Consider the following 27,508-nt stretch of genomic DNA (forward strand, 5'->3'; position numbering starts at 1 on the left):
TTCACTTCAATCTGTTCCCTTTAATATGTCCTTACACAATCCCCCCTTTCCTATGGAACCTGATACATACACAGTTTAAAAGCCATTCATGACCTACTTTTTATAAATAACATGATGCAGATGTTTAAAGTGCCATCTCCATTTGCTCTTTGAGCCCTAATGCCTCATTTTGGGGGAGATGTGAGCTAAAGGTCAAGGATGATAATCATACTTATTATCTGGTATTAAAAGAAACTCATTCTAGTCAGCTTCAAACATCCTCCCTATTGCCTTCCTACAACATTCAATTCCCAAACACAGCTGTTCAAGGACCACTAATAAAAATGCAGGAAGCTTTTAACAGTAAGAGAACACTTCATATAAATTAGGTGAATTAAAGATGGCAAAGGACTGAATTCCTTGACAAATCTTGATATCATTGTCTTGAAATCTAAAAACTACCATACCAAACATGGGACAGCTTTCAAGGTTTAGAAAGGACAGATTGTTCCTGACTTCTAAAAATGTTCTATTTTCCTCCATAGGAAAATGCTATTTTTCTATCAATATTAAATAATCAAATTACTTACATAAAATTAATCTGTTCTTTAGTGAGCAGATGAATGAATACTCCATTTAAATGGTCTTTACAGATCCCTGAGGTTGCTATCTTGTCACTATTTAAATGATGGATATTCAATTGAATTTTTATGCATAAATAGTTCAATCTAGAAATGAAGTAACATGATGAGACAGAGTCAACAGTGCAATAAAAATGCAAATTGTTAAAACCATTACAATGTATTTAAAAGTAACAAACTGTTACACACACTTCCTAGGTTTAAAAGTATTCTCTCAAGGTTTTTTGTTTGTTTTGTTTTGTTAAGGAAACCAGTCTTTGAAGTTTTTTTGTTGACTGTAGTTATTTCTCACGTTTCTTCTTCTTTCTCTCTGGTTCATCAATGTCCATGTTTGGAGTATCAGCAGAAATGCTTACTCCAGGTATCTACAGTAATGCAAATGGAAAAATAAGGTGAGTAAAAGCATAAAATAAGCAATAAATCTCCTTCTTATCTTCTCCTTCCCTACTGATACTTCCAAGTTTAAAAAGTTGTCAGGGGATGCTTGTGTTCCCTCTCTCGCTGGCTGTCTCTCCGTCAAATAAATAAAATCTTAAAAAAAAAAAAAAAGTTGTCAGGGGAGAGTGGGGGAAAGGAGGTTATTAGTAAAGGTCTTCCACACAAAGTATACATATTTCACACACAAATAGTGGTTCAAAAATGTAAAAGGCAGACACAGTCTAGATGGATGGGAAGCATGTCATTTGGAAAATGTGGTTTAACTAGAACATGTCCAGTTTATCCTAGCTGAGCCACGGTGACAGCATCAGGGGCCTCAGGTGTGCTGGGGCAAAACAAGGTTAAAGAACTAATACCTTAGGGTGAAACATACTTTATCTTAATCTTTAAAAGTGCAGACTTCAAGACTCATAAAAGTGAAAAGGGACCGGGCAAGAGATCTCAGACAGCTCTCTGCCTTTGGTACTGAGGACCTTTTCCAAAGAATCCCAAATGTCTGGGATCCCACAGCCTAGGGAAATTAGTGAGAAAATTGAATTTGCTATACAAATATCTGGCTCCCACACTACTTAGAAGACTTCTCTGTTCTTGAACAGAAATAATTTATGATTATATCTTTCTCTTTCACACAATATGCACCTTTTATACCATCACGATATGGACAGTAAAGTTTGGTCTTACCTGTGGTTCTACCAGGGACATTCGGATTTTCTGATGCTGAAGGTTAGATGAGTCTAGCATGATTTTCACTTTAACTTTGTCAAATATATGGAACACTGTATCCTCTATTTTAAGGGAAGGTATCTGAACAAAACACATTTTACGATTTTAAATTACTATCTTATCTTGAGGTTTGTTCTAGTTCTTTATCATTCACGTTAATTTAAAAGTTTAAATTTAAAAAATTATTTCCATATTTAATAAGCATCTAGGTGTGCAATATAACAAAAACCATTTACCTAGTTGCTTCACATATACATGACCTATTTATGTGTATACTTCCCCCTTTCAGTAAGATGATCCCAATATATACGTTTATTAATCTCAGGATTCTCACTCCATTAATTAGCAAATTGTTGGTCTACTAGAGAAAAAGGTACTGTGGGCAAAGTCTGCTATTTCGTATTCTATTAAAGTTAGGGAAGTAAAGAGTGTGTCAGACAACAAATATGGAAACAGGTTTAAAAAATTCCTCTGTCTGAGCTATAAGCAGCCATTTACTCCTTTACTTTAATGCATCTCTCCAATTGCTCAAAGCGTAATTCAAGTTTTCCTTAGAGGGGGAAACTATATGGTGTAAAACAAATCAAGGACAATATCTATATGTGGGAAGATATTCTGAAGTGAGAAATTATGAATAGAATAAGCTTATCAGTCTGTGCAATTAAGTTCTGCAGGATACAAAAAATAATTTTATCCTTTCTAGGTACTATCAAAGAAAAAGTACCCCCTCCCAAAACCCCAAAATAAAAACATTAGAAATACTGTACCTCATCATCATAAATAAGCCTTGGCTTTGGTTTGTCCTTTTCTTCAAAAAAGACTGTACCTTCTAAACCATACTTTGGAATTAACACCACAATAGCATTCTTTCTTACAAATAGAATATAGGCTTCTTCACTTACTATTCCTTTGCTTTTGAAAAACAACTGTAAAATAACATATAGCCTTATTAAGGATTGTCTTAAAATATTTTTGAAATTAACAAAAAGTATTTTGAAATTAAATTGAAAGTGAACAAAACTTTGTCTCCCCTAACACTACTGACAGAAGGCAAATACCTGGGTATGAAAAGCCACTGATGCACGCTGGGCATACTGAGCCATTTTGTGCCGGAAATTGAGATTTTTACATAAATCTGCAAGCTTGTGTTTGTCTGTCAACTCTGGGTAAGTACAGTCAGCCCCAATAGCCACAGCCAGCAACCGATGGACGATGATGTCTGCATATCTAGATACATGAAGGAGAAATAAGAATCATGCTATGTTAAGCATTAAAATATCTTTTTACAATTCAAAATGAACTATTTTCGATCTCCTATAATTTTATAAAGAAAAAATACCTTCTGATGGGTGAAGTGAAATGTGTGTATATCGGCGATGCTAAGCCATAGTGATGAAAATCATTATCCATTCCAGAGCAGAAGTACACAGCCTGCATCATACAGCGAGTGGCTAAGATCCTTAAGAGAGTGTTGAGATAGGGGAAAGTCGGAGAATCCGCCCGGTCCAAAGAGTCAGCCAAGGACTTGGCTGTATCAGTTTTAATTTCCAAATTCTGAAAGTAAAGAAGAGGGAAAAAGCACCCTAGTAAACATTTTAAAATCAGTACCATCATGTCTTCAAAATACAACAAATCAAACTGAACAAATACGGTGTTTTTGACCAGATAATAAGTGTTTACATCTTTCGTCCTTAACCTATGAGAACTAAAAATAGCTTATAAAAGGTACTGAAGTATCAACATTCTGAAGAAGTTTTAAAGGGGAAAGATGGTGGTAGCTGTAGCGTGGTTCTCAAAGTCCAATTTGTGCTTGCCTATTCTTTGTTGGGGTAGGGAAAAAAAATCAAAGCAGATCTGGATTCTTTCCAGCATGTGTGGATTTCCTCTGCAGATATTTCTCTTCCTTCCATTCAAGGTAGAAGTAAAGGCCAGAGGCCAAATAAAACTGTACTGGTCACTACAGTTCAATATGCTGATACATCAAACTAACTGCTGTGTTCTACTTTGGAAGATGAGGTAGACATACTTAGATCCTCCCTCCTCTACCCAGGTCTTGGGAAGAAATAAGATAGTAGGAGAAAATTCCCTCATTTACACTGTAAGCCTTAGAGCAAAGGAGAAGGTGATTCTGTAAGCCTCAGAGCAGAGGAGAAGTTGATTCTGGGGTAGTAGGCCCACCATAAAAATCTGAAAAATGAGAAACCAACATCATTCTTTTAGAATAATACTGAGACCCAACACTACTTCCAGCTCTCTTCTGGACAGGAGAAATGGGAACTGAACAAGTGATCCAAAGAAAACCAATGTACGCCACAGTCTCCACAAGAGTAAGGGTAATTATACCTACAAGAGGTGGAGGATATGGTACCCTTCTTATTTTTCCTTTTCCCCAATGTATGCAATAAATGGACTTCTTTCTTAGGGATGTGATATAAAGAGGGCTTAACTGAGTTGAAGATAAGAGGAAAAACAATTATTTCTAAGTCTCTGAAGTTAGGCACTTAGGCAGTTCAGAGGAGGCATGAAATAATACAGGTATAAAGAGTACATATAAAGTAAAAAAGACATGGAAGAGCTTCGTATGTACAGGATACTGCAAATAACTTAGTATGGAACTTCTGGCTGTAGCATAGGGTCCTCTTTGAAGACATTAAAGGATTTTTTTCAGCAAATGGTTTCAATGTGGGAAGAAATGACTGTATCCAAGCTGGATGACTTTTTTCTTAATTACAAGTACTACTAGTATATTTTTGCATCAAAAAACAACAAAACTTTCATGCAATGCAAATACAGATTATTTAAGTACAATGGACAGATCACAACTCAAATACAGATCATTTTGCAAACTATGTGACCTTACCTTGGATTTAGCTGCCTTAACAAGAATTTCATAATTTGATGGAGGAGGCGCTGGGTGTTTTCGAAGCAGGGCATGTTCTGAGAATTCTTCATGAATTTTTTTTGCAACAGAGATATTGGCCAGTAACATAAATTCTTCCACCATGGAGTTTGTTTCCCTGCCAATGGAGAAATCATTAAATAAGGAAAAAGAATCTGAGACTTCTACGTGTCACATTTATTCCCAGGCTACCTTTTCCACCAATGAGACAACAGAAGTATTTCCTACGTAAACATTCGTATGTGTGTGTACATGCATATTTTTCATAACCTAAGACTCTTTCTCATTTCTCAGCTGCTAGGCTGACAATCTCTTACTACTCATCTACTGCATGAGTAAGTCTCATGCGAGAGACTTTTAAATTGCATTTAAATAAAAGCAGCTTTACTAATTCTAATAAATATATAAAATCTAAACCATAAGCATTTTCACCTTCCTTTACTAAGTCTAAAGAGATTTTTATTTAACTATAAATCCATAAAAATAAAATTTACTAATAAGAATTAAAAGCTATTTAGGTCATACAAATTTGGGCTTAAAAAATTAAAGTTTTCACCAATAAATCATCAAAATGAAGAAATCATATTTGCAATAGCTATTCTAGGTATTTCTTATTGGCCTGGCATTGCGCTATGTTGTGAAATGTTGATCTATCTGTATCCCTATAGACAGAGATATACGTTAGTCCTGTTTTGCAGATGAGAAAACTAAGGATATGTAACATTATTCTCTTGCTCAAAGTCGGAGTTAGTAGTAACAAGACCCAAGCCCACATAACTGACTTCAAAACTCGTAACCAATTTGATACTGTTCTTCATTCTCTGTAGTCTATGTCTATTTAAAACTTAGGTTAGTAAATGATTTATATTTGTGTACATTGTGCTTTCTTTTTTCCAAGTCACTCAACGGGCATCATATTAATCTTTCATTCATGTTTCCATTTTTAACATCTTATAAACTTCTTGACTAGATTCCTAAAGTATATTAATTTTTTAAATATTGGGAAGACTTCCAAGCATACGTTTAAGACTAGAGACAATCTCTTAGAAATGTGTTGTCTTCTTGGTAAGAAGGAGTAATGTTCTACTTTGGCAAAGTTAGATTCGACATTTTCCTCAAAAAACTTCTTCCTATCAGGCTCACCATTCACATTAACATTAGTTTTATTTGTACAAAAGTTCTCCTAAAAGTATTTTTTTAATTTTAGCTCTAATATTATAAAGGTCACACTGGTCCTAACTAAGAAACTTGAGTATATTCTCATTTTTAATCCTTGGTCATCCACTAGGAAAGTGTAAATGCACATTCATTTCTGAATTACCTTGTAACAGGCACGGAAAAGAGGCCTGATGTAACCAAAAATGGTCTTGCTTCCTAAATCTCAACCCAATCAATACAATGGTAACAACAATAACATCTGAGCACTCCTCACAACACCCAGTGAGGTAGGTAGTACCATTACCAGTCCTATTTTACCACCAAACAAACTGACGTGTAAAAAGGTCAAATCACTTGTCTGGAGTTATTGGAAACGGGACCCAAACCTAGGCAGTCTGGCTTTAACGCACGAGGTCTTCTCCATATTTGTACACTGTGCTCTTCTACATTAAATACTTGAGAAATTAACCGGGCAATCTCTTACTTACCACAACTATTACTAGTCAAGCTCTAATACACCCACATTAAGACCAATTCAAATTGAAAATTCTTCTAATACCTATCTCAGATTTTTATATGAGAAAAACTAAAAAGCAAAATCATGTACTTCTCTCTCTATATATCCTAAATCAAAAAGGTCTACAGAAACCATAACCCTACTAGAATTAGGTATTTGGGGTACAAATATGTTTTGTTTATTCATATATACACTAGATATCACATTTAAAATAAAAATCCTGTCTACTGCCCAGCAAAAATCTACATACCTAAGTTCCTTGGTCTGCAGATCTATAGGATCGTGAGTTTCACTGTCCATGTGGAATCGAACTTCCGGAGAAGAAAGAGTCAGAGCCCTAAATAGAAATTAAAGATGTAAATTTAGTAAAGTGAGCCAATAACAGATATAATTCTGGAAGTGATGCTTTTAAAATAGAAAACGATCATAGCAAGTAATAGTTTTTCTTCTGAAGGCTTTAAGATCATCTGCTAAGTTTTATGTTCTTTTTTCACTGACAGCTTTCATATCTTACAGATCTAAAATGCATTTAAAAAGAGAGGAAAACAGGGGCGCCTGGGTGGTTCAGCCAGTTAAGCATCTGCCTTCGGCTCAGGTCAAGATCTCAGGGTCCTGGGATCAAGCCCTGGGTCAGGCTTCCTGTTCAGTGGAGAGTGTGCTGCTGCTTCTCCTTCTGCCTCTCCCTCTGCTCGTGCTCTAATAAATAAATAAAATCTTCAAAAAAAAAAAAAGGGAGAGAGAGAGGACAACAGTAACACAACAAAATATGAGTCCTTGGGCTTCTGAGAATTTGAGTATGTTCTGTACCCAAACTGAGCTTTTACTGAGTTACATGGGTTTGTAAGCACTTTTATAAATAAAGAAGGTATCTGGCAGTATTTTATGTATCACAGAAAACAATGTATTGGGGTGAGGGATGATGGACAGAGGAGCAAAAGGGAAGCTGCCACACATAGATAAGTACCATCAGAAGACCCACAGTTCAAAAGTACGTCCATATTTGCTGAGCCAACGTAGAGACTGATAAACTACTACGCTGCCATGTACACACAGACGGTTATTGATATGGAGTGTTACGTGTCCGATAACATACTAGACTAAGTCTTTACAGGAATGGTTCACTTCATGAGTTCCCAAGTTCTCCTGTGAAAAGTAAATTCCAACCAGGCGAGTCTTATGTTTCTTCACACCTTGATGCTATTTTGGTAGATTATCTTCAAACCAACTTAAAGAATTTTAATGAAGTGGGGTATCCCCAAACAATCATGGAGAAGGGGGGGAAGTGGAGAAAAAAAAGATGAGATGGTACAAGCTAATTCTTCACTTTTCCCCTCAATTCTTCAGCTTTACTAAAGAACTACCAAAGGAAGACTAGACAGAGAATCTTGACAAATATTCCTTTCTTGCCATGCAGTCTTTACAACAAGATCTTACACTAGATTTAGTTTATCAATACATCTGACCTAAAAAGCAAGGTATATTAATCACATTTTGATCATTTTTTTCTTCATAAAACACTTAAAATGTTATGTCTATCCATGACGTAACATTTACCCTTTAAGAAAGACATAAAATAAATATCAAACAGAACATATCCTTTAAGAAGGTAAAAAAATACCAATTTTTTTACTGTTTTCTCAATTCTTGCCTAAGACTGAGAAGACTCAATGATCTGTTTTTACCAGTAGATGATTGTCTAGTTACAAAATTAAAAGTACATACAATTTTTGAAGTTAAAAATTATCTTTCCTATACTAATCAGAAGCTAGTTACTAATGCAAATTTCTCCTACTTTAAAACTACCAAAATGAATGTTTCAATCTGCATTTTATTCATTTTGCTTTTAAAACAAACTTTCTAAAAATTATGTTCACACAAACTTTCTTCTGATGTCTTGCATATGGCTGATGAACAAACACTTGCTGAAAAATGTGTTGTTTTGTGTCCTCTAGTTTCTTTGGGTTTAACACATTCAAATTATCCTTACACAGATGCAAATTTTATATTTAGGATCACATTGAATATTAACCAGAAAATTGACCTGTGAGTAGAAATAGATGGCTCAGCCTAACTACCTGGAAGAACGCCGTCCGATGGAACTTTCTGCAGCAATGGCAATGTTCTCTGTCTACACTGTCTGATATGGTAGTCACTAGCCATAAGTGGCTACTGAGCATTTCAAATGTGGCTAGTGTGACTCAGGAAGTGAATTCTTAATTTTCTTTAATTTTAATGAATTTTAAATAGGCACATCTTAGGAAACAGCACAGATCTAGAGTTTGTACTCCCCAACAAAAGCACTTTTAGTAACCACTCGTGACCCTATCCTGGATGGGCATGGGAACCCAAGACCAGCATCTGAAAGGTTCATGAACTTGCTTCACTCTGACAATTGCTGATGTCTTTTAAAAATCAAATTTCTTTTAACTACTTTACTTCAACAAGTTTGGGGACTTGGATACTCCTTCTTATCTTATAATATTGCAGTTAGGCAAATCCCATGATGTAATAGCTGAAAGACACATATCTGCTACTAGCTTTCAGATCTTCAGGAAGACCTCTTCTATATAACTGAATCATTTAAAAAATGAAGGTATTGGATTAAACAATCTCTAAAATCGCTTCAAACTCTCAAGTGCAATAAATTGTTCATCTACATTTATTTAAATATCTGGAAACCAATGTTCAATATGGAAACTCATTTCTAACTGAAATTAGGAACAATCCGTAGAAAAGTCTTAAGGAGCTCTTGCCTCCCTCGAACTTTTCTCTAAGATCTTTAACTCCTTAGCATATTACAAAGACAGAGCTGGAAGAAAAAGAATGTCTCTACCTGACTTTCTATTCAGCTCATTAAATAATCTGTCATTGTCCACGATAAAACACTTTCAAGAGTTCACAGGTTCTCTTACTACCATGATATATAAGTTAAGACACTTCTCAATAAATATTTTTGAAATATACCCTTTTTCGATTCTTCTTTTTTTCAAAATTTTAGCTAGTTTATTTAGTCCACGGAGACTAGTGGTAATATCATCATTCATGGCTGCAGAATCAATTCTCATCTGAGCTTCAGCATATGTAAGGGAAGCCTAAAAGGAAAACCGTATGTTAATATAATTCTTACAAAAACTGGTTTACAGGGCACCTGGGTGATTCAGTCAGTTAAGTCGTCCACTCTTGATTTCGGCTCAGGTCATTATCTTAGGATTGTGAGCTCAAGCCCTGCATGGGGCTCCATGCTAGGCATGGAGCCTGCCTAAGATTCTCTACTTCCCTCTCTCTTTGTCCCTCCCTGCCCCCACTCTTGTGCTATCCAAAAAAATTTTTTTTAAATGTAAAAAAAAAAACCAAAACAAAACCGGTTTACTTTATTTTTGTATTTGGACTACATATAATCTATGATTTCAGAAAACCTAAAATCAATAATAAAAGAGATTCTTAGCTATAAAATTTATATTGCAGACCTACGGTTTTTGGTTCATTAATTTGTATCTGATGCATTACACAACATAAGCAAACTTAAGTTAAAACAAAACAAAATGGGGGTGCCTGGATGGCCCAGTCTGTTGCACATCTAACTCTTGGTTTGTGCTCAGATCATGATCTCAGGGTCATGGGATCCGGCTCTGTACTCAGCAGGGCGTCTACTTGGGATTCTCTCTCTCCGCCTCCCTCTCCTTCTCTCCCTCCACTCATGCTCCCCATCTAAAAATAAACGAATCTTTTAAAACAAAACAAAATGGCAGTATATGTTGGTAAATAAATTGCTTAAACTTTACTTTCATAGTTAGCAAGTACTTAGGTAACACTAAAATAAAGTAAAAAGGAAAGCTATATTATTCTCTGACAATGACTGTAAAGTGAAAACCTCTCCAGATGACCACTACTTCTTTACTCAATGACAAATAATTAAGAACACTGTAATAGTCTAGACATCATGTTTTACAGAAAAACCTATGAAATATCCCAAATTGAGTATCTAAAAATGAGACCAATCACAGTAAAAAAGATCTCAAGTGATTTCTAATTATAATCCAAATATACAAATAGTGCTTCTGTTCCTACTTCACATCTCACGGAAAATGACCATTTTTTTAGCTTATTAAAAAAAAAAAAAATAGGAGTGCCTAGGTGGTAAAGTTGGTTAAGTGTCAGGTTTCCGCTCAGGTCGTGATCTCTGGGTTTGATCCCACGTATGGCTCTGTGCTCAGCACTGAGTCTGCTTGAGACTCTCTCCTTCTCCCTCTGCCCTCCCCCTTGCACACCCTCTCTCTCTAAAATAAATAAATAAATCTAAAAACAACGCAGTAGCTAAAACAGTAGCTTTACAACTAACAATCAGGACTAGCATATGAGGGTTAGATGATACAGGAGGTCAGGTCAGATTCTTAGGAGAGCCAAGTTATCTACTAGGGACTAAGAGTTCCCCTTCTGAAAACGTTTTCTGTTGCATGTTCACTGAATTTTTTTTCATATAACTTTGTTACACTGACCAAATCTGGGAGAAAAATAAACTCATCCTTATTAAAAATACAAATCGAGGAAGGCTTAAATCGTTCGTACACCACTATATATCACTATCTGTAAGTCCAACACTGCCTTCTTTTCCAACCACTAGTTCATCCAAAACTGCTGAAAGCAACTAGATGATGGCAAACCTCAGAGAAAGACCAAGGGCAAAGCGAGAACATAAGGGAATCCGAGGAGAGATCCAAATAAGAGAAGGATGGGAACATCAGCCTGGCTCCATTCTGTCTGACCTAAGACTTCAGGCTAGTTCTGCTGAAATCCAAGAATAATTTATGACATCATTTCTCTGAAAATTGTATCACAAGATGGTGTACATGCCAACTTTGAAAATACTGACCGGTTACAGAGTGGAACAATTTCAAATAGTAGTGTTCCTGAATTAGGGCAAAAAGCCATCTATCTAGTCTTCTCAAGTATCCAGACTTGATAGATGGCTATCTCAAAAGCCATCTATCTAGTCTTCTCAAGTATCCAGACTTTGTGAGCTTCTGAATACAAGGCAACCGCATCAAAAATTAAGCAGATAACTGGAAAAAACTAGATCTTGCTATAACATTGGGGAAAATTTTAATTTAGTAAACCTTTTGCAAAACCATCTAGTAACATGGTTAAAAGTTCCAAAGATTTTAAACATTTAATATTAACCATGAAACTAACCTTTGAATTAATGGCACTTTTGGTAAACCTCACTTTTAAGATTTCGGCATTGTGATTCATTTCCCAAATACAAGAAAATGCCAACCTATGGGGGGAAGTAGACAGTGTTTGTTAATGCGAATCTGTTAAAATAGTAAATACTATGTTCTTATGAGAAAACATGCATAAATACCTGTCAACGTTACATCTTAAGGAACATAAATTAGAGCTAAGCAACTCTGGAACCATGTCAATCCTCTGGAAGAGAAAAAAAAAGAATGGCAGATTATTTAATTATATCCATTAAGTTATTTGACATTTCATTCTCAATAGCATTACTTTAACAAGGGGGAAAAGGTCTTTGTGAATAGAACTGAGAAAGTAAGAAATAAGTCTATTTCTAGAAAAGCATTTCCACACAACTGTTACAAACAGAACACAACGAGAGGAAACCGGACTTCATGTCAGTGGATCTAAGCTAAGTCCTCTCCATGGCCACCGAGCTGTCCTCCAAGTCTGCAATCTCTGCTTAAGCCTTAACAGCTCTGTGACTGTATCTTTCTCCCATGCCTAACGCAAACTGCATGCTGTTTTAGACATACCGAAAAAGACAGCCACAAAATTTTTACAGAAAAAAGCTACATGGAAGAACTTTGACAAGGAATTCATAATAGACTAAATTTAACTTTCCCTTCTATTGTCACAACTGTCCTCTGTAAGTTTATGGAAGTTTACTTTAAAAAGAAGAAATGGTAAATTTTGACAAAATAGACTCAGACTAAACTTTTGAAGCAACAGAAAATACACTAGTTACCCAGAGCTAGTAAGTTAAATGCTACACAACGATTTATATCAACCAAATCTACTTGTTATTTGGGTCACTCAATAACCAAACACGTTGCATTATTTTCACTGGTTTATGGCCACCTTCTTCTATGTATGTCTTTTAGCTAATTCATGTACTATTCCAGACTGTTCAAGAATTCAAAAGTGCCCATGGTTTTTACAAACTAACATAATAGTTACTCCCCATATTTCACTAAATACTGAGGCTGGAAACACCTTTCTCAGGAAACACCTCGAAGGAAAGGAAAAGTAAAGGGGGGGAAAATAGAGGGGGAGACAAACCATAGAGACTATGGACTTCGGGAAACAAATGAGGGTTTTGGGGGGGAGGATGGGCTAGGACGGTGATGGGTATTAAGGAGGGCACACTGGGTGTTATATGCAAACAATGAACCATGAAACACGAAATCAAAAACTAATGATGTACTGTATGGTGAATAACATAACATAATAAAAAAAAACATAAAGCAAAAATAAATAAATAAATAAATAAAACAGATGATGAAAAAGTTACAAGCATGTTTCAAAATTCCATTTTAAATTTAACCCATTTACCTTTTCACAAAGATACACAGTTGTTCCCCGTCTGGCTGACTCTTGATCCAAAGCATTTCCTGGCCTAATAAAATGGCTAACATCTGCAATATGAACACCAACCTGAAAAAGATAAAAATAAAAGGATGTCAACATGCTTAACTGGGTAAATATACTATGGAGTTCTAATGAGAAGACACTGAGCAAAACTGTAAAAGGACGGCCACATTTACAATTTCAATTTTGTCACATGCCCATTAGTCTCTGTACCTGCAACTGACTAGGCATGAACAATTCACAAATTCTATAATGGGTCAAAAGAAAATAAACTCAAAAACAGAACTACGTATTTGGCTAAGAATGTCACCACAACAAGAATACCTCCAAATTTCCATTTTCCAGTTCTCTACAATGTAGAGCATCATCTATATCAGTGCATCCTGGAGGGTCCACACTACAAACACACAGATGTCTCAGGTCTTCTCGGTTTTTCATATCCTAGAAAATGCCACATTGTTAAGAAATAAAAAAACTATTCTGGTAGTACAAATGAAATACAGCTCTTATGAAATCAACAATTTCTCTCTATATATTTTAAAAGGAACTTTGTTTTATTTGTTAATAATAACCACACCTTGATTTGTAACTTGTGGTTTCTTCACCTTTGAATAATTTGGCGTAAGCTAGTGCTGGTTCCCCAGAAAAATGTATCTTTCAGTAAACCAAATGATTTTTGTAATACCTAAGAATTCTGTACCTAACTTAAATGCAGGGGAGGGGACTATGGTTTCTGCTGATTTGATTAATTACTTGTAGGCTCCAAGCCCAATGTGGAGCCCAACGGAGCCCAATGCGGGTCTTGAACTCAGAACCCTGAGATCAAGACCTGAGCTGAGATCAAGAGTCAGATGCTTAACTAACTGAGCCATCCAAGTACCCCGTTTCTATATATTTAAAAACACATACAGAAACTGAATCAGCTCAGATATAGTAACTTATAAAGTGACTACGTTCTTTTCACAATTTACCTTTTCAGTAATGCTCCAGGGCATCTTTGGTAGAAAGCTAAGAACAGCCTGTGAAAAAGGCTGATGGGGAACGTCGTGTTCAAGCAACAAAACTTCTGTTTCAGTCTCTTTATCACCAACATCTCCTAAGTTTTTTACAAAGTGTCCCTAAAGCCAAAAGGTATTATTAGAAAAGTGAATTTTACAGTTTTTTGTTTGGTATGTGTTATTATGACATTAACTTCTTGAACATTTACATATCACTTCGGTATTTCTAAATGTTTCCAACACTGCTTCTTAAAAATGAGTCCATAAAGCTCACGTGATTTACGATGGAAACTTCCTGAGGGCCCAGTTCTTACACAAAAAAGTGCTGTCTATTTCCTATGACCTTTAAAGTTTAAAATGTTACTTCAAATACAGTAGCTTCAGAATTATTAGAATCTACTTAGGTTTCAAACACTATTTCTGTAACCACTATCAAAAGTTATGTTAGGAAACTTATAGTAGAAATAATCAAATTATTTGCACTGGAATTTCATAAGATTAATTTTCAAATAAGATGTACTACTTATCGGTAAGTTAGTGAAACAGTCCTATATTTCAGTATGAGTTTTATTACAATAGCAGATTCTATTTTCACTAAGAGAAGCAATTTCATACCCAATTCTTAATATTCTAAAACAAAATAAATCATTCAAGCTTACGTTTGGATATCTGGAATTTCTGGGCCAACCATCAATAGCAACAATAATCCTCCGTCCTTCTAATGCAGAAGCCTGTCTGGTTTCTATTCGAATTCTAGGGATTCTCCTATCAGCAGGGGTAAAGAGATGTCTTCTTGACTAAAGAAAATTAGGACAGAAGATTTTACACACAGACACAAAAATCTGAGGTTGGGGGCACTGGGAGGGCTCTAAGTTCTATTTAATGGGTATCATTTTTTAATGACACAGCAACACGCTCTTTACTCACCTCTTTAATATCAGACTTGGAAAGCATGCCACAATACGGTCTCCAATTTCTTTTTATTATTCCTACAACTCTACCTGTGGGCTTTAACATTTTTTCATTTGCAGCAGTGTTAAGCTGAGATTTAAAAAGAAAAAGAAAAATCTTCAGTTATTTTTCCTCTAAGTATAATGAGATAATTTCTCTTTAAAATCAGAATATGAATATGGATACTAATACTTCTGGGCAGTAATTATGACACAGTTAGAGAATCTTGATGCTTTCAAAATTCTACGTCAGAATATGCCAAACCAAGCCATGGAAATAGTTCCATAATAATAATACGCTACAAAAACAAAAAATCAAAAAGCAAAGAAAAAATATAAATATAACTGAATAAATGTCAGAACTCAACTGTTCAGTTTTAATATGAGGACTTACAGTCACACACATGTCTGGGAATTAGTAGATTAGGGTTTTAGTAGTAGTTTGCACGAAACAGCCATGTGGCATTTATTAATTCATTAAAAAAAGACTTGTATCTTTAAAAATTCTTCCTTATCCAAAATAAAAACCCAAATAAAGAGTATTTATTAGAAATAGCTGAAGGACTTCATGGTATTTCATTTCAACACTCTCCTATGGCCTCGACTCTGCAAGAATACTACAGTAAGACTCTAGAACACTGAACAGAATTCTTACAAAAAGGAGAACTACTAATGTCTGAATTCCAACTATTTGTGTTATTCTTATAATCCTAAAATATAGAAATAAATGGATCATAGCAGGTAGACTTTAGATCATAAACTGAAAGCATTCTCTTCATAATAAATATGGTAACAGAGAACTGACCCTTATGTAAGGCACCAAAATATATCCATTATGCTGATGGGATTTTAACATTATATAAAAACAGCACAGAAAATTTCCAATTTGTATTTACGTAAACCTCACTAATTTAGACAAACCTAATTCAGACAGATTCATGTACCTGAACAACAGAATTCAGGTTTCATACTCAAGTTACAGTCTTTTTATATTTAAACCTGTTTATTGAACAAAATAAGGTAATAATTTAAAAGACTACTTAAATATTTAAGAGGGAAAATGATCAACTATGTGTATGAAATGTAATAAAACCCACACAACTATAATCTTATTCAGTATATCTGAAAGAAATGAAATTTTTTTTATTTTCTCTAAAGCTAAACACTAATGAATTCTACAAAGCTACACAGACAAAAAAATAAACCTGCTTGGTTCCATACAATGCGTTCTCTCTCCTCTTCTTTTTCCACATCATCTTCATTTTGACCTTCATCGTGTAAAACTACAGAAGATGGTGCCACCCACTGATTCCTGGGGAGAAGTTCTACAGCCACGATATCTTCATGAACAGCTCGGTTTAAATTTTTAAGTCCCTGTAAGATTATCTGTGTAAAAGAGCAAATGGCAGGTGCTCAGATATTTTTAATGGCAATCTAATAATGGGAAGGTTACCTAATAGAAAGAAAGATGTATTCTGGGTGTTTCTATATATCTCTATTTCTCCCTCATATTTTTTCTTCTTCTATAGCGTCCCTTCACCCCATCCTCTTAATTTCTCAATATCAAGCAGAGAAAACATGTCAGAAAATACAAGTTGTATTCATGGCTTCACCATAACTCTTACATTACCATCAAGAAACATTGGGAAAACTTCTTAATCTCTCTAAATCTCAGGGTCCTGATTGGGTAGAATGAAAAAAGAGTACCTGCTTTCATAGCCACAGTTGAAGATTAAATGAAATGCAGTATTGAAAGCAGTTAGAGTATCTGGCAAACAGTGAGCAGCCAAAAATGATTCCTATTTGCTTTAAAGTGTGTGAAGCCCTCTGGAGCACTTATATATTATGTAAATAGCATTTTCCATAACTAGCCATAATACAGAAAATAGAGGCATCCTATTAATTTTGTAATTGTTCGATTAGATTTTTATACTCTTAAAAGTGGGGTAAATAAAAAGTGCTTTTCTTCCATAAGCAGCTCTCTAAGAAAGCGACTGATTCTTTTATCTATGGCCTCTCACATAACTGCCTTTAAACTGATAAACTAGACGGGCAGAGTAAGTTTAAATTCTCCTACAAAATTTGAAACACTTATGAAAGAAAATCATGAGCAGAAAGTATTTTACTGTCTATGGAATTTATGTATACAGCACTTGCCTCTTTATCTTCTTCAGTGTCTCCATGAACCCATACTGTAGCTTCTAAGTAATTTTCCCTGCTTGCTCTAAATGTTCCTTGAAGGTATGTACCAGATTTTATGCCTTGTTGTAGCTTACTTAAAGGAAGATGCTCTGAAAATATTATTCTTCCACTTTCTATTTCATTCTGTGAAATGAGCAAACCACAAGATTTAGTTAGTATGTAAATCTTCCGTACACTCAACAGACAACTATTACTATCACTATCAGGTATTTAAAAAACAAAAAACCATCCACGGGACACATGGGTGACTCAGTCAGTTAACTGTCCAACTCTTGATTTCGGCTCAGGTCATGATCTCAGGGTGCTGGGATCAAGCCCCACATTGGGCTCTGCACTCAGCGGGGAGTCTGCTTGAGATTCTCTCTTTCCCTCTCCCCCTGCCCCTCCTCCCACTCATTCTCTCTCAAATAAATAAATCTTTAAAAAAAACCCAAAGGGGCGCCTGGGTGGCACAGCGGTTAAGCGTCTGCCTTCGGCTCTGGGCGTGATCCCGGCGTTATGGGATCGAGCCCCACATCAGGCTCCTCCGCTGTGAGCCTGCTTCTTCCTCTCCCACTTCCCTGCTGTGTTCCCTCTCTCGCTGGCTGTCTCTATCTCTGTCGAATAAATAAATAAAATCTTTAAAAAAAAAAACAAAACCCAAAAACCCAAAAGACAAATACTATATGATTTCACTCATGTGGAATTTAAGAAACAAAACAGATGAACATAGAGGAAGGGAAGGAAAAATAAGATAAAAACAGAGAGAGACAAACCATAGAGACTCTTGACTACAGGAAACAAACTGAAGGTTGCTGGAGGGGTGGTGGGTGGGGGGATGGAGTAATTAGGTGACAACAATTAAGGAGGACACTTGAAGTAATGAGCACTGGGTGTTATATGCAACTGATGAATCACTAAATTCTACCTCTGAAATTAACAATACAGTATATGTTAAAACTGAATTTATAATAAAAATTTTTAAAAAACCATCCACATTATGGCATATACAACCCTATGAATTTGTGAATATGGCACAGTAAGAAAAAATGCTTTCTATTCTTAGGACAACTTACACAAATATTTCAATCTCATTACACTTCAGCATTTAGCAACAGATACATCACTAATGAACTCTGCACACCACCTCTTCGCACCCCAGGCCTCCCAGAATGAATGTCTGTAGTTAAGGAGGTCAGATGAGTGGGTCAGTTAGTAAAGGGTATTCTGAAGCTTCAATTCCATTAAAAGAATACGGCTACTGAAGGTACAAGAAAAGTTGTTTTTATTTTGGATATATTACATAGTTCAGAATGTAAGGAGGAGGAAAGGGACTGCTTTAGGTCTACCACAACACCTGTCAGGATTCTTAGAGACCTCAGCATCCAAAATCCTTACTGCTTGGCTCCTTTAATTGCCTTATTCATTTCCCACAATCTTCTACCTTCCAGGGAGATTACTTTATCCTTTTTTTCCCTAACTCTCCCATTTCCCTCTCCCTGCCTCACTTCTAGATAGTGACCACAACCTCCATACTGAGAATCAAAAGCAGCCACTAGAGACCTACTTCATCTTCTTGCCACCGAATCTGCCCACCTGCCTGCATCTATATCAAAACCTCAGCCTTCTCTCTTGCAACAATGAATAGAATGTTTCTGTTCTTTCAGTTGGGCACTACCTACTTACCATCTCCTCTCCTCCATTCAAGAACTTTGTCCTGTAACGAATTCCTCTCTCTAGAGCCAAATCTCCCACCTCCCCTTACTACAACATTCGTACCATCATATAAATCTGCAACAGCATGACCTATTAAAATAAATAAATATAGTTAATTAATTTTGGGTCTCCCGGCCTGATCCTCTGTTCTGCTTCACACCAATATGCCACAAAAATATTACCTGTAATTGCTGTGTTCACCCGCACTCTCTCAGGAATCTACGATAAGTTTCATTGTCAGTCAACAAAAGCTACTGTTGTTGAAGTCACTAATGATGTATTACCTCAGCAACTTCAGTGCTCCATTCTCTGCCTTCCCAAGATTTTTTTAAATGACTTTTCCTTCCCTGAGACATTTTCACATCCAAATCATCATTCCTTGGGTTTCTGTCCTACTTCACTGGTAACTCCTCCTTAGGTTCCTCTGCCCATTCTCCTTTTCCTGATTTCTGTATGTTGGAGTGTCCCAAGACTTGGTTATAGGCCCTTTTCTTTACCTACATTTACTCTCATGTCATTTCCTCCTACCTAAAACAACAAAACCTCTTGATCCCTCCTTCTCCAACAACCACCTCTTTTCTCTCCTTTCCCACTGCAGCATTGGAAGTGTTACCATATGGTAATCTTTCTCTTCCCATTTTTTCACCTGTTCTATTCAGACTTCTGACTCCCGACCATCAAAACTACTCTGGATAGTTCCCATCTCCTGCAAATGTCATAATGCTAAATCCAATCATCAGTCTCATTACTTTGACTTAGCAACATTTGACATGGATGATCACCCCTCTCTTCTTGAAACATTTTTTGTACTTGGCTTCCAAGAACTTCACACCTGTGTTTCCTTTTATATTTCATTTGCTGGTTCCCCTCATGTTTCTGACTTCTACTGGATAACCATGGGCTGAGCCCTTAGACCTCTTCTCTTTTCTATCTATATTCATTTCCCTAGATCAGAGCTAGGCAAACTAAGCTCCATTCACCAAGTCCAACCTGCTGCCTGTATTTGGTAAACTAAGTTTCAGTGGAACACATCCATGCTCATTTACTTATCTATTGTTGATGGTTGTTTTCAGCTACAATAGTAGAGATGAGTACTTTTTTTTTAAAGATTTTATTTACTTATACTTGTCAGAAAGAGAGAGAGCACAAGCAGGGGGAGCAGCAGGCAGAGAGAGAGAGGAAGAAGCAGACTTCCTGCTGAGCAGAAAGCCAGATGTGGGGCTCAATCCCAGGACCCTGGGATCATGACCTGAGCCGAAGGCAGACACTTAACCAACTGAGCCACCCAGGCACCCCAGAGATGAGTACTTGTAATAGAGACCATATGGCCTGTAGAGCTAAAAAAAAAAAAAAATTTACAATCTGATTCCTTACAAAAAAAAGTCTGGCTCGGAGAAAATATTTGCAAATCATTTATCTAGTAAGTAACTTGTATCTAGGGACACCTGGGTGGCTCAGTTAGGGCTTGATCCCAGGACCCCACACCAGGCTCCTTGCTCAGCGGGGAGTCTGCTTCTCCCTCTGCCTGCTCTGCCTGCCACTCCCCCCGCTTGTGCTCTCTCTCTCTCTGACAAAGAAGTAAAATCTTAAAAAAAAAAAAGAGTATGCTTAAAAAAAAAAAAAAAAAAGGAACTTGTATCCAGAATATAGAAAGAACTCTTATAACTCAATAACAAAAAGACAACCCAACTAAAAACCAGCCAAAGGATTTGAATAGACATATGCACACATACGCGGAAGTTAAAACACACATCTATTACATATAATACACAGATGGTCAATAAGCTCATGAAAAAATGCTCAACACCATTAGTCATTAGGGAAATGCAAATCAAATCAAAACCACATTAAAACATCACCTGGCACTCATTAAAATGGTTACAACGAAAAAGACAGACAACACATACAGATGAGGAAATTGGAACACTCATATGAGGAAATTGGAACCCTCATACATCAGAGAGGAACTGGGGTCCTCATACATTGCTGGGGGGAATGTAAACTGCTGCACACACTTTGGGAAATAGTTTGGCAGTTCCTCAAAAAGCTAAATATAAAATTACCATATGATGGAATAAGTCCTCTCACACATAGCTAAGTATGTACCAAAGAGAAACAAAAGCAGTCAAAAAAGACCACATATTACATTATCACATTTATATGAAATGTGCAGAATAGGCAAGTTTAGAAAGATAAAATGATCAGCAGTTGCTTGGAGATAAAGCAAGGGCTTTCCAGGGAAAGACTGGGATTGAATGGTAATGGATATGGATTTTTTTTGGAAGGGAAGAAAATGTTCTAAAATTAGATTGTGGTGATGATTGCATAATCCTGTGACTATACAAAAAATTATACATTTTAAATAGGTGGGTTGTATGGTATGTGAATTATACCTCAATAAACCTGTTTTTAAAAAAATGTCTGCCAATAACTTCCTCACATATTCTCATTTGGTCTCATGGCTCTACACACCACCTATATGTTGATGAGATCCAAATTTATATCCCTAGTATATCTATATTTCTAGTCCTAACTCCCTCATGAGCTACAGATTTGCATATCCAACTGCTCATAACATAAAGCCACTGAGAGCTCTAACGGTTACCCCAAACTTACATGTATAAAACCATACTTCTGATTTTCCACTCAATTCTGCTCCCCACCTTCATCCTGTGTAAATGAAGCAATACTACTCATATGGTTACTCAGGCAAAACATCTAAGGTCATCCATATTCCTCATAGCCCCATCCAGTCTATCACCAAGCCCTAAAACATCAATGTACAACATATACCCAATATCTTACTACTTCCCACTACCTTAACAGCTCCTACCATGGTCCAATTTTCTGTCTTGTCTCCCATGGAATTTTAAAATATCCTCCTAACCGGAGGACCCTGTTTCTAATCTATTCTCTTAGAGCAGCCACATGGATCTTATTATTCTCCCACTCAACAGCCGTCCAGCACTCATGGACTAAAATCCAATTTTTTCACCATGACTCATTACATCCTACACGATCTGGTCCCTGCCTATATTTCTGACTTCCTTTGTAACGTTTTCTCCCTTGCTTACTCCATCCCAGGCACTCTTCCAGCTGTTTCATGATCTTGGCAACTTATTCTAATTTCAGAGCCTTTACTTGCTGATTCCTCTGTGTAAAATGCTCTTCACCTCGTTATTATGACGGTTAACTCCCTCACATAATTCAGCTAAAATGACCCTGTCTTGAAGCAAATTTGTTTAGTTAATATCCTTCACATCTCTGCCTTGACATCCCAAATCTGGGTTAGGTGCTAAGTACAGTCAGTCCTCCCATAACGCTTGTTTTGAAAACATGAATTGGTTCCAATACAACTGCCATATTAAAAAATACCGGGGGAGAGCAGAAAACTGCAGGAATCTACAAAACACAGTCACCTCTCAAACATCTGTTACCGCAGACTACCGTGTGTTTTATGAGCCACACCATCTTCACCTTCTGTAACAACTTTTTACCCAAATTGAGATGACCCTATTCCCACCGCTTCACGAAGCTTCTGAGTGTGCCCCAACCACATTTTCCCATTAGCTCTGTTGCTTTTACTACATGATTTTGTAGGACACGTGAATCTGAAGAACACACGTTGTACTGCGACAGCACCGGCTGTAATTTCGCCACGTCCTACACTTACCCTACCACGGTCCTCAATCAAATATTATGTATTACCGGTGTTACATTTCTTCTTCTTTCCTCTTCTAAACCAGAGCTATCCAAAACAACTTTGTGATGATGGGAATATTGTTTCTGTGGTCTCCAATATGGTAGCCACGGGGCACAAGCAGCTCTTGAGCACTTGAAAGGTGAATAAAACAACTGAGAAACTGAATTTTTAATCTGAATTAAATCGAAGAAGCAGATGCAACTACCAGCTACCTATTAGGGCAGTCCCTAAATCTCTACTCCAAAAATCAAGCCCACCTCTTATTTTCTCACTTCCTTTTAGTTGACTGAAGATAAGCAGGGATGAAGAAAATGCTGTAAAGACTGGATATGTGTCTAGTGTTCTACCACGTAAAACCTGTTTCTATAATAACAACAGCTGCCATTTACATTTACCATAGCTACGTGCCAGGCACTGAGATAAGAATTTTATTAATACTACTGTTATTATTTCATTTGACCCTTGTAATAATGCTATGACGTCATTATTGTTAAATACACTTCACCTGTCGGGAAGTGAGTGCCCATGAGGTTGACTGACTCAGCATGCCCTCTCATCTCCACTACTGCAGGGATCCCTTTACTCCTCCTCCTGCCTCTAACTTTGCCCTTGATACGATGCATCAGCTCACAAACTGGAATTAGAGTGGTCTTTCAAATAAACATTTCTGATCACTCTCCCCCCTTCCTCCAACGCCCACTCTCACACACCCTTAATTTCCTTAAGCCTGTCATTATAAGGTAGGGAGGCCAGAATCCTATCTGCTACCTTCTCTTCATAGCAGCCCTTTAGAATAACATAGTTTAAAAATCACTGACCTACAGAATAAATTCTAGATCTTCGTTAGCTGGCCCCTACCCTTCCTGTTCTACCTCTTATAACTGCCTCCCTTCTTCCTTCAGGATTATGCTACAGTTTTATGCTGTCTGCAATGCCCACCACGTCTTTTTTTGTCAAATACTTACACCTTATTCACAAACCAGCCATGGATTCCTTTACTCATTCACCAAACATGGTGCCACCATGTGACAGGCCCAACTCAGGTTGTTGAGGGTTTATGAGGGAACAGTGCTACTTTAGAAAGTCAAGTCTTCTAGGAATGGCATTTTGATAAGCCTATTACAGCCACTCTTGTTGTTTATAACACAACTCCTGTTCAATTCCAGCTTACCAATACTCCAATTTTTAAGTTTGATTAACTATAAACTTAATATCCCAAAGTGGCCATTTTAATGTTTTCACTTTTCAAAAACAAAATAAAACAAACTCAAACATACCCCTTCTTCAGACAAACAAGCAAGACGATCTATGAGTTCCGGGTTAGCAGTTAGGCTCTTTACATACTCTTCACCTGAAAAATAAGTTTTGTTCTTGATAAATTTTTTTTTTTTTTAAACCGTATCTGTTGATATGGTCACGTCAAAGCAGAAGTATTAGGTCAAGCATATCTATGAGGTTTTTTTTTTTTTTTAAGATTTTATTTATCTGAAGAGAGAGAGAGAGAGAGAGACCAAGCACAAGCAGGGGGAGCAGCAGGCAGAGGGAGAAGCAGGCCCCTGCTGAACAAAGAACCCGATGTGGGGCTGGGACCCTGAGGATCATGAGCTGAGCCAAAGGCAGACACTTAACTGACTGAGTCACCCAGGTGCCCCTCTGAGTTTTTACTGCTAAGCCAGTTTCGAAGAGTGATGGGGAAATTAACAGCCACTGGGAACAACTTACTTGGCTGAGAAATGCTGAGAAATTTAAAAATGCAAACATCAGATGGAGTTATATAGGAATATGAAAGTATTAAATGTTCAAGTGAACATCTGACCAAGGGCCTAATGGTAGTTCCTATTTGCAAATGCATATAAAAATTAACAGCTTCTACAGTTAGACTTACAAGTGAAAGCAGGTATTCCTTCTTCTATGGCTTTTTCTTTGTTTTTCTTGTCATTCGTTATGAAGATAACTTGTAGATGATTTTCTGCTGACATTTTCTTCAAATGTTCATTGTACCATTTTGCTGCTACTCGAATGGCTCTATCATTCCTGTCATTAGCATTTTCTCCCTGTTCTTGTTCAACATAAGTTTCTCTAAATATAAAAAAAAAGTAATAAATAAACATCAATAGAAATAAGAATATATAAAAAGTCTTGGAACATAAACGCTTAATAACCACTAAACTATAATAAAATTTCACAGGTTTGATAATAAGATTTTATTTGAACTGTAGATTAACGGTAATTCCCAAAAGCTACAAACAGGATGATGATTAATGATATGATTCTATAGTCATTAAATACACGATACATGTAAATCACTAGTGGTAAACACTCAATAAATGGCAGAACTTATCTAGAGACTGAAAGACCACATACAAATAATGACGGCATATTCCTTCATAGTCTATCCACTCTAAAGCTCCTAATATGTCAGCACACTTACTTCCTCAAATCTATTTTTCAAAATCAAATTTAAGTAAAACAACAAAATTCAGTATAAAAACTTTCATTAGCGCTTAAGAGGTTCAACTTTAGAATCTTACACTTATTAATTGTTGTTAGAACAGCTTCATTCCTCACCATTAAAAGCCCCTGCTAATGCTTTAAGCTTATCAGTCAGACACTATCATTAAATTTTGAGTTGGTTTTAGCATGACTTGAGCAATACAATCTTGGGTGAGATTTGCCCAAGTGTCCTTCAACGCCAGTATTGCTAAGCTCTATTCACTGCACTGAGGCAGAAAAATTGCTAACCTCTCATTAAGAATCTGATGATAATGTTCCATAAAAATTTGGTCTTTCTGCACTGAAAAGCAAGTTTCCGTTTCTGAATTTCAAGAAGCTAGGAATAAGATAACAAGTGAGTGCTTTACCAATGATTTTTACAAGAATAATATTTAAATTTGGGCTATAGAAATAAGGAGAAAGTTAAAAAATTAAATATTTTTAAATATGCATATTCCGATGAGCTTTCATTACCAGAGTTCTACTGTCTAATCCGCTGGGGTGATCTGCTGCCCAGGAACATCTGACAATGTCTGCAGACATTTTGGGTTGTTACAATTCACTGGATGGGGGAAGATGGGGTTGCTTGGGCATGCAGCGAGTAGAAGCACGAGACACTGCTTAACATCCTATGATGTATATAAGACAGCCTGCCCACAACAAACAATTATTCAGTCCAAAATGTCAATAGTACCAAAGCTGAGAAGTCCTAATTTCATGTAATAAAAGTATATTAGAACTCAACACAAATAATTTATGTAACATAAGAAACAGCAACAAATTTTCTAAGACCACACATTATGTTCAAAGGCTGTCAATCGGAAACACAACAAAGAATTCTATTTCTCAACCTATCTTCTTCAATGTGATCAGTTAAAAAGTATTAAACTTGTAAAAGCCTGTTAATAATGATTCTGCTTTATATTTTTAAACCTCTCTTTCATAAACTCTTAACATTTTATCAATTTACATTGGTTATCAAATAATACGGTATTCCAGGAACCTAGGGAAATCTCACCTTCCAAGATTTTATTGCTCATCTCCTGCTGAAACCAATTCAAAATGAAAACATTTTAGAAACAAAAGTACCCACAGTAGCCTAGGAGTCTGGACACCTTGGTTCTAGGTTTGATCTAATCGATGCCTCTGTACCTTAGGCACACGGAGGATTATTTCTGTATAACTGTGTAACCACCAAATAATCCTCCCCTAAGTATGAAACTTACCCCGCATCTTCTGGCAATGTCACAATCACTGCCAGGAACCTTTCCCCAAATTTAGCTTATTCTATGGTTTTCTGGTAATTAACATAATTTTCCCCCTACCTATGGTGCTCATTAGTAAACGTGTAGAAATGCTTCTCCTGGTTATTAGTCACATCTCTGATTCGTTTATATACCGGAGCACTCCGATTTCTCACTTCTTGCAGAACAGTTTGTAGTACAATCACATTCCTGATGGCCGGGTCCTCAAGAACATCGATCTTAAAAAGAAATAATAATAATAAGGAAAGAAAACTTAAATTTTCCTATGTTCACTAATAAATTGTTTCTGCCAACCATAAAACCCTGTCGATTTTTTTAAAAAACAAAAATACCACGTATACATTAAACTAAGGAGCTATTTTGGTACAGAAAACCCTTGAGATCTATTAGAGAAGAGTACATATAAACAGACTAATTATAAAACTTCGTAGAATTAAGTCCAGTAATAAATACGTTGGCCCACATAGTTTTCATTTGTAGGCACTTACAAGCTGCCTGGGAGTCGCAGGCTGGAGGCCACAGAAGCCCAGGTCCCCGGCCTCCAGACACTTAAAATCTAAGGCAGAAGAGACACCAGGAGTTAGAGAATTAATCTAAAATTCTTATGACTCCAAGAACTCAAAAAAAAAAAAAATACAAAGAAAAGAAACTTGGCCTGGGAGACAGGAGGCAAGGGTCCCGAGATGGGGTTTGCCTCTCCCTAAGTACGTCCAAGACTCTGCTCCATGGGCCTCAGTTTCCCTATTCTGTCACACCCCCTTCTCCTGGTAGTGCCAAGATGACCACGAAATGCCCGTCCGCCGACGCACCTGGTGCAACAGCACGTTGGTGTCGGGAAGCAAGTAGTGCGGCCGGGGGCACAGGCTGCTCGCCGGATCCAGGGGCTGCGGCTCGAGGACCGGCCCCTCGTGCGCACCGTCGCACGCCGCGCACCCGGGCGCGCCGCAGCCGATGTCGTCCCGCAGGTAATGCTCGCGCACGATCTTCATCACGCCGCCCGCCCGCGTCTTTTTTAAGAAAGTCTTGGACTTGAGCATCTTGGTTTCAGCGCGGATTCCCGACCCTCACCGCGCTCTTCCGGTGTAAAGTGCCAAGTAGAAGCCCTGCGGCACAACTATACTTTACCCCGAAGTTCACCCCTTCCCGCTCCTGGGTATTAATAAATAACTCTCGCGGGAAAACGTCGAGGCTGGCGTTCGTTGGCTCTCTGAGGGCTAAGAGGATTGGGCGAAAACGAAGAG

The 27,508-nt window shown here is 37.0% G+C and overlaps 1 protein-coding gene across 2 annotated transcripts; it reads right to left on the reverse strand.

The window, feature by feature from the left end:
• DIS3 (DIS3 homolog, exosome endoribonuclease and 3'-5' exoribonuclease) lies at positions 1-27,426 on the reverse strand. Of its 2 annotated transcripts, XR_004626762.1 has the most exons (22): positions 27,077-27,426; positions 26,328-26,485; positions 24,395-24,588; positions 23,787-23,860; positions 17,067-17,234; positions 16,131-16,295; positions 14,887-15,000; positions 14,619-14,756; positions 13,933-14,079; positions 13,286-13,402; positions 12,926-13,027; positions 11,718-11,782; positions 11,546-11,630; positions 9,320-9,447; positions 6,606-6,692; positions 4,642-4,798; positions 3,121-3,335; positions 2,840-3,008; positions 2,549-2,707; positions 1,740-1,862; positions 810-985; positions 1-707 (listed from the first exon to the last, which is right to left on the reverse strand). XR_004626762.1 is itself a non-coding variant. In XM_002914371.4 (21 exons), the coding sequence occupies exons 1-21, from the start codon at positions 27,302-27,304 to the stop codon at positions 902-904; spliced, it is 2,877 nt and encodes a 958-aa protein (XP_002914417.1). In that variant the 5' UTR covers positions 27,305-27,426; the 3' UTR covers positions 740-901. The 2 variants fall into 2 exon arrangements, 1 of the variants encoding a protein (XP_002914417.1); XM_002914371.4 differs by lacking the exon at positions 1-707 and having other exon boundaries at positions 740-985.
• Between the last annotated feature and the right edge of the window lie 82 nt (positions 27,427-27,508).

This window comes from Ailuropoda melanoleuca, chromosome 7, assembly GCF_002007445.2.
Source record: "Ailuropoda melanoleuca isolate Jingjing chromosome 7, ASM200744v2, whole genome shotgun sequence".
NCBI lineage: Eukaryota > Metazoa > Chordata > Mammalia > Carnivora > Ursidae > Ailuropoda > Ailuropoda melanoleuca.